General features: G+C 40.8%; 1 protein-coding gene across 2 annotated transcripts in view; it reads right to left on the reverse strand.

Annotated features, from left to right (window-relative positions):
• Nucleotides 1-472: 472 nt before the first annotated feature.
• The window catches only part of pcdh17 (protocadherin 17), a 66,887-nt gene continuing 49,939 nt past the window's right edge, over nt 473-17,420 (reverse strand). For both annotated transcript variants that reach the window (XM_005724178.2, XM_005724177.2), the window contains exon 5: nt 473-5,264. In XM_005724178.2, the coding sequence (XP_005724235.1) occupies nt 4,567-5,264 (698 nt within the window). In that variant the 3' untranslated portion in view covers nt 473-4,566. The remainder of the gene's footprint in view (nt 5,265-17,420) is intronic.

Consider the following 17,420-nt stretch of genomic DNA (forward strand, 5'->3'; position numbering starts at 1 on the left):
ATCTAGCTGAAGGGTAGAATACAAAATCTTATTTGAGAAGCAGTAGTAGACATAATTTCAACCGCCAATTTGTTTGCCTCTAAGCAATTCAAGAAAAAAAAAAAAGAAAAAGAGGCATGAGCAGTAATCTTTATGTGGTGAAAATGTGAACTAATGTAATGAATCGAGGATCATTTGCCCACAGCAAGTTTCTATGTGTGTGTACTTTGGTAGGATTTGCTCTGCGCATGTGAATTTAACATTGAAGAACACAATTGGAAATATTTCTGAAGTCTTTTATCTGTTCCAAACTAATCTGGCACTCGCTGAGTAAACAATGCATTTCTATTTGACAAGAAAAAGATTGGCTCCGTGGACGCACATGCGAGGTTATCGCTCGGGAGACGAAGGGGAAATCAAAACAAAGCTGCGACTAACCAATCCTCAACCGGCTCATAAAAGGACAAGAGCAAACGTTATTAGTAATTGCTTTTTTTATTTGAACTTTTCATCTTTTTTTTTTCTTTTTTTTTTCAGATAGATCACAATGAACACAGCTTTTAGACAATAGCAGTTGAAATAATCCATACAAATGAATGTCTCTGGTCTTTTCACCAGCTGCCCATTGTAGCGTGGAGTCCTATGCTATCAGTGCGGGCCTGGAGGGTGAGGGGACAACACTGACAAACATTGGGTGCTTGCTGTAACTACCAAAAAAAAAAAAAGGCATGTTGTCTGTGTGTGTGAAGCAGTGGCTGTCTGAGTCCATGTGCACCTGCGTCGGTGTGAGTCAGAGACCAGAGGTGGTTAGCCACATTCAACAAGGCCCTGTCCTAATCACTTGATAAAACCAACAGTCTCAAGTGGGCAAAAATAACCCACTCTAGAGTTCAGTAATGCACTGCTAACAGTGTATGATGCCAACAGTGTGTAATTAGACAACAATGAAAGGCCTTACATTGTGCTCCACCTCCCACTATGTGTTGACCTCAGCAGCAGCCTCTGCTTTATTAAACAGCAAAAAGCCTGAGAGAGGGGCCATGGCTTTAAAGAATACCTTCTGTCCACTGAACCCAGCTCATTTCCCCATTTGCCCTCACGTTTGGGAGCGTACAGACAGTGGCTGGGCCTGTGGAACGCCATTAGAGGGGACAGCACTTTCAGCAGCAGGGCTCAAGAATCCTGGGATGACCTCTGACCTTTGTTGTTCAGTGAATGTCAAAGTAAAAAAAAAAAAGAAAAAGAAAAAAAGAAAGAGACAGTGCAACAAAAGCGGTTTAATTTAAGGGCGAATTAAACCTCTCGAAAAGAAGGAACAGAAATCAAGGAGTGTTTAGTCAAAATATGAAGGCATGAAAGTGAATTCTGCACGCGCACACACACGCACAGAAAGCTTGTTCGAGCATGAAGACTGAGCACAAAGAGATAAAAAGAAAAATAAAGCATGAAGAAAAGTGTGGAAGTGTCACATTTGTCTGGGTAGTGTTTTGCCCTCTCTTTGAGCCTTTACCTCCAAGGGGCTAGCATTTAAATAAAAGGCAGTGTGTAGCTGAAGTGCCTTGGTGTTATTTTTGTGTATGTGTGTGTGACAAGACTTTTTTTATGGATCACAGTTGTAGCGTGCTCGTAGAACAGCACATTTTAACTGTTTGTATGTTGTGAATGTCAGGTTTGCTTGATTTATCCAGATATTTGAGAGAGATAACAACAAGGAGAGAGGAAAAAAACTCATTTAAAAAGAGCCATAAATATTTTCTTCCTCTGTCAAAATCCTCCAAGTCCTCTCTAAAAACAGCCTCTGCCATCTCCCAGGAAAAAGAGCAAGGGTAAGACGAAACCAAATACTCTGCAGATGAAAGAGAGGAGAAAAAGGCAACGCATACTTTGCTCCACAGAGGCGAGAAAGCCAGTGGCTTAGGAGGAGAAAAGTAAGCAAATGAAGAGTAGAATGCACAAAATGTAAAAAAACATGGCAAGTAGGTACAACAAAATGGCAGACTGACAAGAGAATGGCCAAACATGCATCTCAATTAAGAAAAAGGAAGCAAAAGAACTCGGATGTGATGTGTTCACAGGACTGAGGATGTTATATCTGCTGTTGAGATTCCCATTCAGCTCTTCCCGGTGTTAAACGTACCAGGAGTCGTATGGATCTGAAGTCACTGTTCCCTCTCATGGCTGCATCTCCACATACATTTGGTGATTGTGGTCACATTTTTCCAAAACACATCTAATCTAGTAGCCTACTGTTCTGCGTATTTTACCACCAGAGAATATTAGAAAAAGCACCTCCCGCTATTATTTCAGAGAGTGGCCGAAATGTGCCAAAATTGTTTCAAAAATAAATGTCTGTATCTTTTTTATTCCTCTTAAGAAAGCCTGAATGCGAAGTCACATGGCTCTATAAAACCATGTACCTAAACAGCAAAGACATCAAAAAAAAGGAAAAAAAAGAGAACTTCAGATAGAATTTTAGATGTCAAGTTTCTCTGCAAACTATGATAATTCTAACAGGTATTGAGTACATACATAAACAACACAGACTGCTGAAAAAAGAACCTCGTTTGGTCCTTTATAGAAAATGCACATTCTGGTGGACCAGGGCTTTATAAGCAGTCACAAGCTCCACAGATACAACAAGCTCTCTGCAGAGACAGTAAGGCAGTTTTATGATCACCAAGGAAACCACTCCACTTTCCATATGGCAGGTTTCTTTTTTTGGAGATAAAGTAAAAACATAATGAACAGAAAATACGTATACTAGTTAAAGAAAATAGCTGCCCTGTAAAAATCTGCTCAGCAAAAATATTTGAACTGTTTTTTTTCTTGTGGTTGTTGCTTTTTGTCGTTGGTTTGAACCGTATTCTAGATCAGCTGGCTCATGAAGCTTTCAACAGTTATTGTATCTGATCCAGCTGGATCTCAGGGTAAAAAGAGGCGACATCTCAAAAGCACTGAAGCCAGCCTGCAAAGATGCAGAATAGAGATGGAAAAAAAAACGAAACAAAAGAGAAAACACCAACATAAAACCCAAACTAAAGCAAACTCACAGAGTTCGACAGCTACTAAGGCAACTTTTGCCAAATACAATATAAGCCCAAGTATATTGCAACACAACTATATATTAATTTAATAAAATACACAATATAGCTTTTGTACACATAACAATTTGGCTCAAATGCACAGAAATTGCAGTAAAATCAATAAAAAATATGTCAATTTTTTTGATGTAAACACATCTAAATTGGATACATTTACACATATAATGATATTATGTATAGTGAGAATGTGAAGGGACATTTTCTTCTTCGCTTATATTTTTGGATATTTGTCTTCGAAACAATGGCAGTGTCCTCTGTAGTTCTTTCAGTTAATACGCCGCTCTCGACCTTAACGCCAGGACACATTTCGTTTAGTTTCCTCATTTCGTCTTCTTTTTTTTTCGTTTTCTTACAAAATGTATAAATATTTTTGTTAATATTTGGACACTATACATGGATTCATACATACAGTCATCTATATAATCATATAGATATCATCTTTTCACAGTTGAGGAAAAATGTCCCTTTTTTTTTTTTACAACTTGCCTTAAGGCAGAGCCACACACATGATAATTCACCGTACACAAGGGACTGAAAGCTGATGACGTACATGTATAGGACAATTCCACAGATGGACAGTTGTGTTTAAGCATTTGTGTCTATGTGTGCGTGTGTGTGTTTGTTTGAGTGTGGTGAGGCATCAGTGCGTGTGTCAGCGTATGTTTGCGCAAAGTGTAGTGCACGTGTGTAAACTTGTGTGCGTGCAGCTACACCGGTCAGCAACGTGAACATTTAAATAGAGGTGTGAGACAGACACAGCTTACACATGTAGCTACAGATGACAGGTGAAGCATGGTTACACTGGTAATAATTCACCTTCAGCGGGACACTGAAGCCACTCCGACCCCCGAGTTCATAACAAACCCCTGCGAACACACCCCTGATTAACCAATCTTTTCAGACACAGGATCCAAACACTTAGATTAAATTCAAAAAGGATAATGTCGGCTTGTGGATTTCGGTCTTTTGACTGCCCCAAAACGATTAGAATTTGTTTCTGCGTCCGCGTCGATTGTCGCATCTGACCATAAATAGTCCTTTTTCGATCGTTTTTGATGTCCATCACACATAACAGAAATCCACCTACACACTTAAATATGTAGGATTTCACGAGACCATGAACAACACACTTATGAGCTGGTGGGCACTTAGATAATAAGCTTGCGAGGTGCCTGAGGCGAGAACCTCTGCAATTTGCTTAGGAATCCAAAACATAAGAGTTTATAAATTCAGAAGAATTCAGATGTTTGTTACCAAGTTCCTTTCTGTTGGTAGGGATCTCAGCACCGAAACTGGTGTTGAATGACTGATATATTAAATGTTCAGTGTTTTCTTACGACAAATACAGTGAAAAGAGCTCCTGTCATAAGAGCCATTTAAGCTTTTTTCAGTTTGTTTTGGTGAGAGTTTTGGTATGAGAGTTTGTGGAATAGCACCCTACTCCTCTCTCTACCGTCTTGACTTCTTTTTGCTGCAGTTCTTTGTGTCACTTCCTGAGCGTGCCAGTGGCTTCACTTCCCCTGCAGTCCTGCAATAGTTTGTCGATGTCTCTCACCACCTGGTCAGCGTCCATTCCGTCACGGCTTGCATCTGGCTCCACCTGCTCCAGGACACACTCCATTTCACCTGCTGCCTCTTGGCTGATCCTAGAGCGAGCCTCTGCGAGCACCTTGGCCACTGGGTCTGAAGGAGGCAAGGAAGGGTAGACCCCCTGTTCTCTGGTTTGTTTGGTGGGTGACAGGTACTGACCATCAGGAGGACCATAGTGACCAGAGCAGGTGGCCGGAGGTGGTTTGCCTTCGGCCCCGTCGGCGGGGCTTTTGACTGAGGAGCAAGGAGACATGGTGAAGCAGCCCTTGGTAGGACTGCTGGAGGCTGAGGGTACCTCTTGGAGCAGTGGGCTGAGAGCACGTTTCGCCTTCAAGTAGGGCTTGACGTTGGCAACCAGGACGGTGTGGTCACGTCTCTCCTTGCCAAAAGTACAGAATGTTTTCTTGCCATTGGGGTTGACAGTCTCGTAGGTCTCTGTCTCTGGCACAGTCTCCATCCCTGCTGGCACAAACATATTGTTGCGGTAGTCGATACCCTCTGCCTGGTTTCCTCCAGTGGGGAACTGGGGCATCCAGCAGCGGTCAGAATGACCGAGTACCCGGCACTCCTCTGTACAGTTCAGACAATCCTCATCTGCAGAGAGAAAAAAAGGGAGAAGGAGTGAGTGGACGGAGAAGAAAGTGATCTTTATGTCAGTAGTGAGCACAGAATTGAGTACAACCACACAGGGAGAGGGTAGAAGATTCATAGAAGTATCATGGAACTGAGCTGCACAGGAAGTTGGAGCCTTAAGTCTTAGAACTAGAGCCAGTCCTAATGAAATTATGCAAAAAAGGAAGACGCATGCACACACACTTATATTCATGAACACATGCACTTATGCACATATAGTACGTGCACATAGCTTTTCAAGGGGACTGGGGGACACCTGCTAGCAATTTCCAAAGCCCTGATCAAGGGGATGGCAAAGCATACAGAAAGGATGGGGAGGGAGCAAGAGGAAAAACAACAACAGTTGAGGTTTGGCAAAGGCATAGTGCCGTTATCATAAATTCATGTCAGTGGGCTTTGAAGCCCTCCCTAGACAGAGAGGCTGTGCCAAATGGCTTGTGCTTCTTCCCTGTGTGTTTGTGCCTGTTTATTTGTGTGCTCTTGTTGCTGGCGTGTGCACGCATGTGTGTATAAGTGTGTGTGTGTGTTCCCCGCTTTCATCTCTATTCAGAAGGATGCACACTCTGGCTGATTATGGGAGTGTTCATGCCTGTGTCAAACGGATCCAGAACTTGGTTTTAAAAAGAATAATAATAAAAGAAGAAGCACTTTTTTCCCCTCCTTTTGGGCATAAGTGGAAAAAAAAATGTGAAAAATGAAACAAAACAAACAACCAAAAAAAAGCATCTGTTGTCCCATACTAAATGGAATTTCTACACTGGCTGGGTGGGACGAAATCAAGAGGACACACAGAAAGACAATATCTGAACAGTTCCAAGAGCACAAATAAAATGAACACAAATAGGTCCTTGTTTCCCATCATCATGAGATGTGACCGTGAAATATACTGTAAATGTGACAGAAAAACATTATCACGCCATTAGTTAAAGACGCATAAACTTAAAAAGGGACAGGTTGGGGCAATCTCACAAATGTTATAACACACAGGAAAATTTAACAGCCATCTCCGGTATAATAGAAAAGGTTATTTGCACAGACGTCTAAAGAGCTCAAGCTAATTGCATATTACTTTTGAGATACGCCATGCGCCTCTTTCTGTTTGTGGAACCATATATGGTAAACACCATATTTCCAATTTCTTGCAGAAATGCAACACTAAGGCAGCTGTCTCCAGGGAGAGAAGCAAGGCAGTTCTAGTCACAGGATTTTCATATCTGTTTATGTAGCCCAGTAAAAGTGAGAGCAGAACAGGTGGCAGACAGAAATAATTGAACATAGCCATCTCTCTTGCTCATTTTCATTACAGCTTGTCACCTCTTTCACCTCTCTGGCTGACTGTTAATGATTTAAACCTTGATTTCTTCATTGTTGCACACTAAGTTTGGAACCAAAGCACATTTTAAAAATCAGCGTAATTTATCTTCGTCTAACAAGCCTGTTGTGGTTTCAGCTCTTGAAACGCAAATCGGTAGGTGGAATTTAGATGAATTTGTTACCAAGGAGAGTGTTTGCTTTGGCTTTGTTTTAAAGGCAACATTAATTGCAGTTAAAATGAGGCTACTAAGTGCAGCATTCCACTATTGTTTCCAACTAAATGTGAAAAGACAACATTGCTGTTAAGAGCTGCGACGCTACCCCCATCAATTCCATTATGCAATGCATGAACCTCTGCAGCACGGTGAGAGTGCTGCTTTAGAGACCACAAACTTGGGACTAATACAATCTTTGGTTGATGCGAATGAGCAGGCAGAGTGGATGTGCTTGAGTGCACTTGGCTAGGCTGTCTTTGCTGTGTTGCGGGTCAGCAGTCTAGATTCCTAAGAGACTGCCCTCCTAAGCTGTAGAGATGAGCTTAACACTTCACAAATGTTTGAAGAAGCCAAACAGTGCTGGCAAAGAGAGCTTGACATTTCCCATGCTGAAGCAGTCATCTGAAGAAGAAATAAGGTGAGCTGGAAAGCAGAGGCCAGACCAGTACGAGACGGACTACATTTAAATAGTGTGGGGGTGAGTGCATGCGTCTGCACGCACTGAGAAATGGGAGAGTGTGTGCCTGTGTTTTGTGCAAAAAGTGATTTGGGTAAGAAAGTATAAACAACATGTCAAAGCGATTCGGTCCAAAGCTTGTGCATGAAAAACAAAAAAACAAAAACCTGAATGCACTTTCTAATGACAACGCGCTGTTATTGTGATCCATCACCAAGCTACAGCGTACAGGGAATACATGTAACCACGCTTGGTTAACAAACCAGTGTGTGAATTCCAGACACAAACAATTCATCTGGCCTCAGCAATGTCTCGTGATTGTCCATTCAACACGTGTAAATTAAATTATAAATAATCCATTTTGACATATTGCCCTCTGTTTAGTTGGAGGAATCCTCTGATAGATTATTCATGTCTCAGCTGCATGTTCAACCTTGAGGCGTTCTCCTCATATCTATGACTACCAATATGACATATGAGAGCAGAGGTGACATTCATCTCGCACTCTCCCTCCTTCTCTCACTTTCTTCACCTAGGCTTCACCAGCTCTCTGGGATGGGCAGTAGATGTCTGGATCAAGGACACATTTGCCTGTGTTGATATGGCCACCAGGGGCATGCTCAGCAGGTTCTCTCTTGCGATTATGTGGTCCAATATAAGCTACACCGATTGACTGAAAATCTGCTCATCTGAACTGATATGGCAGTATAAATATTTCCTATTTATATTAGCCAATCATCGAGGAAGCACATTACCTGCATTATATCTCCACCACTTTATACCTGCACTCGTTTGGCATCTTCAATTTGAAGTCGGTATTCTAGATATTTGTTGTAAAATCAAAACCTTGAGATGAAAATGAAGATATTAATATATATTTACACCATGCACAGAGATTTTTTTTTTTATCTTTCTTCGTTCACTCATTTACAAAACTGGCCTAAACACCAGGCACTGACATTATAAAGAGATATATATATTTTTAGACTTCATCTTACATTCAAGTCTCAAAAAGGCCAGTACAGTGTCTGTGAAATAAATGGGAACCCATGAAAGGCAGGAGGGTGATCCACTCATATTTAGCAAAAATGTGCGATTGATGACTAGAACATCCTATCGTTAGAAAGAAGAGGTAAGATTCAACTGCAGCTTCAAGGGAAAGTGGGACTGTAACACTTATCAAAATTCCAAGTCAAAAGTCAGGCAGGGTTGATTTTTGTATCTTTGTAGCCATATCGTAGACTCTTGACCTGAATCCTTTATTGAAATCAGATATGTATTATACCTCTATTGCCAGCAAAAAGGTTTAATTCCACACACACCTTTTTTTTAAACTTCTGAATACTTTCTTAAAGAGAAACAGAGCTGCTACATTTAGCAGGGTTAATTGCCTTACTTACGGGCAAAATTTCAAGAATGCGCGACAGTGACTTTGATAGGACATCTCTGTAGCTGCCAGTTATCTTCAATGCTAAAAGCACATTAAAATGGATATAAAAGTCAGAAAGCTGCTCTAAGAAATATTTCAGCAATAGCAAAAGGACACAATGTGTCAAAAGAAAGCAAATAAGTACATGATTCGTGTTCACTGTTTTATTTGTCAACATCAGTTTTGTGAGATGAGCCAGAATAAGATAATACGTTTGGTGAAAAGAAAAGAAAAAAACGCTGAATGAAGGAACTTTATTGTCTTTAAAATGACCTAATGATCAGTAGTAACAGGGCAGGGATAGCTCAGTAGGTAAAGTGGTCACCCCATGATCGGAAGGTCGGCGGTTTGAATCCACCTAACGGCTACCCTGAGGTACCCCTGAGCAAGGTACCGTCCCTACACACTGCTCCCCGGGCGCCTGCTTAGTGGGCTGCCCACTGCTTCACTGAGTGAATGGGTCAAATGCAGAGAAAAACAAGTAATTTCCCCATGGGGATCAATAAAGTATCCATTATTATTATTATTATTAACACCATGTAACCCACAACATCATTAAGGCTACGTTCACACTGCAGGTCTTAATGCTCAATTCTGATTTTTTGATCAAATCCGATTTTTTTTGTCTGCTCGTTCACACTACAAATAAAATGCGACAGCAAACACGCTCTAGTGTGAACGCTCAAAGCGGCCCGCATGCGCAAAAGAAGACGTCACACACAACGCGCTCTGTTTAGACCAAGAGCAAACAATATTGTTTGACAGATGGCCGTTGATATAAAGACTTTGGACTTTCCGTTTCCCAATTTTTGCTTTAAGTTATTTTGTTATTTACATAATAATGTAAATTTACATAATAATGCAAATAACCTAATAATGATCCTTATTGCTGTTTTAGAGAGTTTTAGGTGCTTCAAAGGATAGTTGCAGATTTCTGTCAGAATCTGCAGATTATACAGTACAAATAAAATGTTCACGTTTCTCCAACGATTTCTTCCCAACAGTTTCACTGACAGTTTCGATGTCTTCTCCGGAGCTGATAATTGGCGTCTGTCTTGTGTCGGTGACATAGAAGACGGATTTAATGTGACATGACCGTTCAAACAGCAGTCGCTTTCTAAAACATCGGATATGTATCGGATTCAGTACCACATACGAAAGTGACCCAGATCGGATTTGTGCCGTTCACACTGTCATACCATGATCGGATATGGGTCGCATAGGGTCAAAAAAATCTGATTTGATGCGCTTTCGCCTGCAGTGTGAACGTAGCCTAAATCTCTCTGAGAGCTAGCTAAACTGAAAGCTAGCCATTAGCCTTTTTTGTTATGCTACATTTGATCATATTTAGAACAGAACATTTTGTATATGATTAATACTTATTAACACCAATTTGAATTCCTCTGTGATGTTGTCCTTGGCCTTGTTTTCCAAGGAAATCCATGTACTGTAAATAAGTTTTAAGAATTTAAGAATTATCGCAAAAAACACGTCTTTTGAGGAAGATTTAAAGCTGATTTATTAGTAATGGTTGAATTAGAGTCTTTACATAGTCCAAAAGTTTGGTTTACATTTTTTTCTGCTTTCAGTCAGTTCAATAGGTCGATCTTAAGGATCTACCGGGCTGAAGCTGTGTTTCACAGAAGTGTAGGATCTATAATTGGGAACCTTTTATAAACCTACTACATGAATAACAATCGAGTTTCCAGAGTGAAAAGCCAAGAAAGAATGAAGATGATGTTACCAAAAAAAAAGAGGCTGAAAAGTTACACAACCAGTAGATTAAAGAACGGTGCCGTGCTATCGTTTAGTAAGTGATCACATGCATTCACACTCTTTTACTGTTTCACATTTTCAGCTTAACAGAAATTTCCATTCACCTCAGCAGCACAGCAGCAGTTAAGGTGTTATTCTTTAATGAGCCGCAAACACCTATTGAGTCTTTCTAAATTGCAAAAAAACCAAAAACCTCCCTCTCATTTGCTGACAAAAAGAAAGTCTTTCTAAATTAACACTTCATTAACAAGGACCGGGCCACATCATATGACACAAGCAGGCAAAGCAGTGACTAATAGAGAGGTAATGGTCACATCTCTCTAAATAATGAGTTGTTTTTTTTCTCTCCTCTTCAACTAATTTTTCAAAGTTTTAGGCTGGATGCTTTCAATATGATGTGCACAGGGTGTGCAACGAAACCTGTGAGTGTAAAAGTGTGCCTGTGTATCAGTGTGTGTCATAAAGCATGGTGTGATTTCCCTAAACAGCCTTTTCTCCCTCCAGACGCCTGCCCCCCTGGCCCTACATGCCCATCCCTCCTCGCTTTATTACCCAGCCCTGTGATTAATGTCCCACTGTCACACACTGTGGTTCCTGAGAAGGGAGGGGTGAACCAAGAGGGAGGTGTACTCAAAGGCTGCGGCTAGCAAAAACATAACACTGGGAAAATCCATAGCATGTTAGAGTGCTCCCTAAGTTCAAGAACTTGTTAAAAAGTTACAAATCATAAATTTCATCAGTCGTTTTCCTCACAGTCACACCTGGGGAGTCTTTAGACAGCTCTATAAGCTACAGAAGTAGCCTATGAGGCTAAAAAAAAAATAAAAAAAATCAGTCAGTGCATTTGTGTATATTTGCGGTTGTGTTGTGGTGAATTTCTCCCATACCACCCAAGGTGGACAGGAGGAATGGCAGCTGACGAATCGCGCAGAGCATCTGTGACAGACCATGACTGCACCTGTTCACCTGGGGGAGCTCGCAGTGTGGGTTTAGGTGTGCATGTGTGTGTGTCATTTTCCTTTTAATCTCCTCACCTAGTTCTATCTAGCCCAGCTGATCCATCCGTATACACCCACCCACCCCACACGCACACACATTCCCACATTCTCAGCCAATCAGGGTAACTAAATATTTGGATTGCACAGATGAGAGAGTCTCCACTCTGACTGAGCCTAATGTTTGCTAAATATCTGACTTCTCAGGTCGCCGGTCGACCAAAAACAGTACTTAAATAGAGTATTTCAGACTTGGGGCCTTAGTGAGCCGACTGTGCTACATTATCTTGTCAAGAATTCAGTTGACAAGGTAGACTGGAGGGGCCACACAAGAAAATAAATTATATATAAAAGAAAGCAGTATTAATTAATGATTATTAATTAAATAGATTTTAATGTAAATGCATTTAAAATCTGTGGAAGTGGTTTTATGCTGCCTCTGTCATTTAAGTTGTTGACAGACCTGTTATGCTTTAGTTTCTTCCAGATTAAAGTCAGTCTATATTTCTTTTTAGCTGCACAGTTTTGCTGTGTTGAAAATGAGGACATTACTCAAGTGAATTACTGCATCCGATACTGTTATGAATCTAAAACAAAGCTGTGCTGGGAACGTTGGCTGTTCTCTACAGTTGGCCAGTATATTTTGCCAACTTAATTTCAAGAGGCTGGAAAACAATAGTATTTCCATGAAACTGCTGCTTTGGTGTACTCATCACAGTTTGCTAGGGGACCAGCATTTTACGCCGGTCTACTGCGCCGCTTGAAACCAAAAACAACACTAAATTTTGCCTGTGATGTGATATAAATTGGTAATTTGGAGCAAGCTGAATGTTTAAATAGACTTTTTTGCTCCTTTTTAACTTATGTTCCTGCTAAATTGTGGAGTCGATGTAAAGCATACCTTAGAGATGTTGAGTGAGTAGATTTTATTTTTCATGTGCAGTGGGTGACTTTGCACAATGAGAAGGGTAGTCCTCTCCAGCGTGATAGATTTTATCTCAGTTGGAGGCATAAGAATGCCGACTTATAGGCAGAAATGCTTGGCAGCGGCGGTGGGGAGCACTGGGTGGCTGGCACAGAAGAGACAGAATCAAGGGCAGATATCTTAGGATCAAACACGTCCTCTCTTCAGGCGTTCCCTCATGAGCTACAAGTCCCTCCGTCAGCTAATGCCTAGCTAAGTTGTTCAAAGAACACCTTGGGGAAAGAGTCTTTGTGCATAGGAGAGAGAGGGATAAAAACTCAAGAGGAAGAGGAAGAGGAGCATAAGCTCATATTCAAACAAAAACAAACACACAAAGCCCAATCAATGATGAGCAAGCACTGCTGTGTGCAGTGGGTGGCAAGAAGGGTCTGTGGGTTGTGTAGATGAGGGCAGGCGGATGCTCCTTAGCTTAAATGACACGGTGTGCTCAAACAGCACTTTTCCTTTAACACAAAGCAGAAATGAGGGCAGTAAAACGTGGGATGCAGTCCTTATAAATACAAATGTGTTTGCAAATGATTTACGTGGTTTTATAACCGCTGCTGCTTGTGAGCGCACATGTGTGTGTGCCTGTTGACGTCCTTGCGGAGTGACCACTTAGAGTTTTCCCGTGCCAGTGTGCAGGCAACTTGAGGACATATCGATTGGTTTTTAATGAACCTCGATTAATATACCCAGTTCGAATATGAATAGCCTTCCCTGAATTTAGTGCTGTGGTGGGGCATGGTTGGCGGTGCCGTGCGGACGCACCTGCACGGCATCCGCAATCACGCCCGCCGTGTTAAAACACGGGGACTCAGGGGTTGGTGTGTGTGTGGTGTGACGTGAATTAAATAAAGTTGGCTCTGAACGTTGCTCCGTGGTCCCGCCGTGCCTTATTCACGCCACAAGTGCATTTTGAGAACATGTTTTAGACTTGCAATTCACACACAATCCATGAGCTCCCTGACAAAAATATCAATTACAGAAGATTTCCACCCGCTTAATTGTTAGCAAAGGTCAGCCTATGCACAAGTGCGATAAAAAAGAGGTGAATGTCAGCATTTCTCTGTTTGTTGACAGGCAAATCTCAGACTAGAAGAACAGGTTCCACAGTAATATACGGCCACGGGAACCTATTCAAAGCCAAAAAAGAGCTGAGAACAGACAAACTGTTGTTTATCTGTAACCACATCTTCGACATGTGACAAAGTTCCCACTGTTGTGTTTGAGAAACCCGCTCAGCCAAGTTCTGCGTGTTCTTCAATAAGAGATTTTCAATGCTGGAGACACAGAAACAAAGGAAAAGAAGGCTAACCGCAGAATAAACAAAGAAAAAAATATATATTATCGAGCATGCAGCAGCTCTGAGTATTCTGTGTTCACGGCAGTCAGAGACGCTCACTAAATATTGTATGGTCAGTCAAGACAGATTCTTTCCACGGACAATCCTCCCAACCCCCCGAAAAAAAAGTCTTCCTTTCCAACCTGTGACTTAAGACCTTGTATAATTCACATTTCCTCTGGCAATAGATCGCTCCTCTTTCTTTCACCCTGTAAGTGTTTTAATGGTGGAGCAATTTCAGGAGAGTAGCCACAGGGAAGCTATTAGATATAGATGTCTGAGAGGAACAGCCCTCAGACATCTATCCTACTGTCATTAAGCTATTTATACCTAGCAAACAATAAATCTGAAAAATCTATAGCATTGAAGAACATTAGCCATTGTTTATACAAGCTAACTCTACAACAACTCTGCACTAATCAGCTCCAATGCAATGTGTTTATCATAAGTTAATTTAACAAAATCTTAATGTTGCCAGAGTCCAGATGACTTTAAAGACAATTCCTCACAAACATCCTGCAATGGGTTATCAATATGCATTTGGCATTAGCCATATAAAGTCATATAAATACAGGATTACAAAAAATATTTTAAATATCTGTAAAAAGAAATATAGAAATTGTACTATAAATATTCTTTAAATGTTTTTTCTTATATTGAAAACATGTAGAACTACATAAATGTTCAAAAACAGATCCACAGGTGAGTAATAGTTTCAAACACCTCTTTAAGACTCTTTATGGCGACGTGTTTGAAACTAAAACATGCTCATGCTCTCTGAGCCTGGCATGCCGACAAGATGTAACAAAGAAAGAGAGAAAGCCGCAAGTCAATAGTATCTTGCTACCTTTACCTGGAGAGAAAGACATGGAGGGTGGCACAAAGGGTGGCAAGGAGACAAGAAAGGAACTTATTAGAAGATGAGGCGAGAAGCGTGGTGAATCAGTGGCTAATCCTCCGTTTCCTCTAAGCCTGTGTAATTAGGACATGGGGGATTGCACCGTGACAGGGGATGCTTCTGGACCGCCTTGCTTCTCTCCCCCCCTCTCTCTTTTGTTTATTTCTTCCCCCTTTAGCCTGGGTTTATGGCAGTTTGTCATCTAAATATAGCGTACTTGTGTGTGCCTTGTCTTTAGAGTGTGCGCATCACAGCATGTTCACTCATAAGCAACACAAATAGACACAGCAGGCCTGCACAATGCTTTATTTCTACTCACTACTACTTACTGTTTGCAGATGTGAAGACAGTGCACTCTATTTTTTCTCTTCTTTTGTCTTCGTCTCTGCATGACACTTTTAAATCGTTTTGGGGTATATTTGTGCGAATCAAATGGGCTTTTCAGTTAAACAGCACTTCTTCCACCGCATGCCAGTTCAAAACAAACGCAATGTGTTCAAAGGGAGCCTATAGCCCAGGATCCTCAGGAGGAGGAGAGCACAGTATGGACCGAGCATTAGAGCAGAGACCAGAAAGGCTGATCAGCATCCTTCTGCCTGTTAACAGCCTTAATCTACTTCCTTCCCCCAGTAGACGGCAAAGAAAGTTGCCTTGGCCCATTTAGAGAGACAGTGAGCACAAGAAATAAAGTGAGAGCGAGAAAGAGAAAAAAAAGAGGGAGGAGGCAGGGAATTAAAAAAAAAATTAAGCCGAGAGAATCAGTGACTCACCAGCTCATTACAGAAATCCTGTTTCTATCCAAGGAGAAAACAGGTTTAAAACACCCTATTAAAGAAAGAATGAAAGGAAACCTTTTGTTTCTAATTCACATAGGGTCGTCTTTTGAAGTGCTTCCCTCCGACAAATTTTTACATTTTAGCCATGCTGCGTTAATGATCCACTTCCATTGCTCTAGAATTGGGGGATCTTTTCTTAAACTGACTCGATTTGTTGCCTAAAAATAAAGCGCCGCGGCCCTGTCCTGATAGCCGACCCAAAACAACACGAAGAACTGTGGAGGCTTCATTCGGGCAACCCATACAACAAGAAGATCAACTAGACATAAAATGATGTCACATTTACTGAATTAAATCACTTTCTTTTATTGTCTCCCGCTCTCTGTCTGCCCCTCTGTTTGTCGCTCTCTTTTGAACAAAAGGATTTGAACAACTCAGAGTGTCATGGCTTTGTGCAAGTAATCATTCCCATGTGTGCTGCTTTAGCAGGATTAGGGAAAGTGCTTCTGACGCTCTGTCTCCACAGAACCATCACTGTAATACAACACTTACACACACAGCATAAAGCAGAATAGTACTAACCTTACTATTGCATTAGGACATGGTTCTCCCTCATATCAAATGATAGCACTATTCTGCTTTGCAACCGAAGTCTGAGATAAAATGCATTATCATACAAAAGAAGGGCAAATGGAAGATTCTGCAAGCCTTGTGGATATTCGACAGGTTGTTGCTACTAGCAATACTGTTTCCTTAGCAAGTAAAACAGCAGAGCCTGATCAATAATATCAGCAATACATATTATATATTAGCTGAACCGCATTGTTATGTTGTCATAGCAAGAACTCATAAATAATTATACTTGATAAATATTTTGGAAATTTGTTTAATGTGTGTGAAAGAAGAAAATCTTGTGCAATCTATCAGATTTTTCAATTACCAAGTATCAGTATCGGTGTTGCAAATCACAATTTTTTTAATCGTAATTTTTGCAAGAAGCCTTAAATATTACTAGATGACGATGGAGGACAAACCCTTGTGATTTGCTATGACATTCGTTTTTCTCAGACTAAATTCTACAGAATTGAAAAACCAACCAACCAGAGCATTTCGCATTTCTTAGTGACACTTTTAAAAATGTGTATTTCTCTTACATTACTTCGGCTGAACTAAAAGCATCCCCTGGGTGAAAATTCCCCCACAAAAAAAAAAAAAAAATAATTGTGAATTTAATCACGTACCTGACATGACACCACTCAGATGTTTTCAAACAGACTAATCTGACAGACCAAGCCTGCTTGTTAGAGTGTGCATAATATTTTCATTTTTCTTCCACTTTGACTCACTGGAGCACAGAAAGTCAGTCTGTCTACATTAATCGAGTGTAATCACAATTCCTTTAATCAGAATCGGCTTTACTGGCAAAGTACGCGCACACATACAGGGAACTTGCCTCCGGATACGGACAGTATCAGCATGACATATGCTCTACATATTGTTATTGTCTATTTATATGCGCAAAGGTCCAGAGTGCAAAAATGTTGGAGTAAATGATGAAATAAATAAGGGATGGATCAGCTGTTACATCATACGGAGAATCTGATATCGCCGTGTTGTCGTTGTTGTTCCTGCATCATCATAATAATGTTGGTTCAGGACCAACATTAGTCATGTTGTTCTGATGTCATAGAGAAAAAGGCCCTCATTTATATAAGAAATCTTTTAGAAGAAATGATGAACACTTTAAGCTTTTCCTTTATTCATTAATAAAATGCAGTAAATGCTGGGTTTGCTTGTGATAACTTCCTGGTTAACAACATCATTGGTCATTTGCGATGTTGATGCTTAACTAACATTACTATGATGGCGTAGGAAGAACAGCAACACGAGAATATGAGATCATGCACAACATATATGCACTATATATATATGCACTACATATATATAT

The sequence above is a fragment of the Pundamilia nyererei genome, unplaced genomic scaffold, assembly GCF_000239375.1.
Source record: "Pundamilia nyererei isolate P.nyererei 1_Seehausen unplaced genomic scaffold, PunNye1.0 scaffold00011, whole genome shotgun sequence".
In the NCBI taxonomy this organism is placed as follows: Eukaryota; Metazoa; Chordata; class Actinopteri; order Cichliformes; family Cichlidae; genus Pundamilia; species Pundamilia nyererei.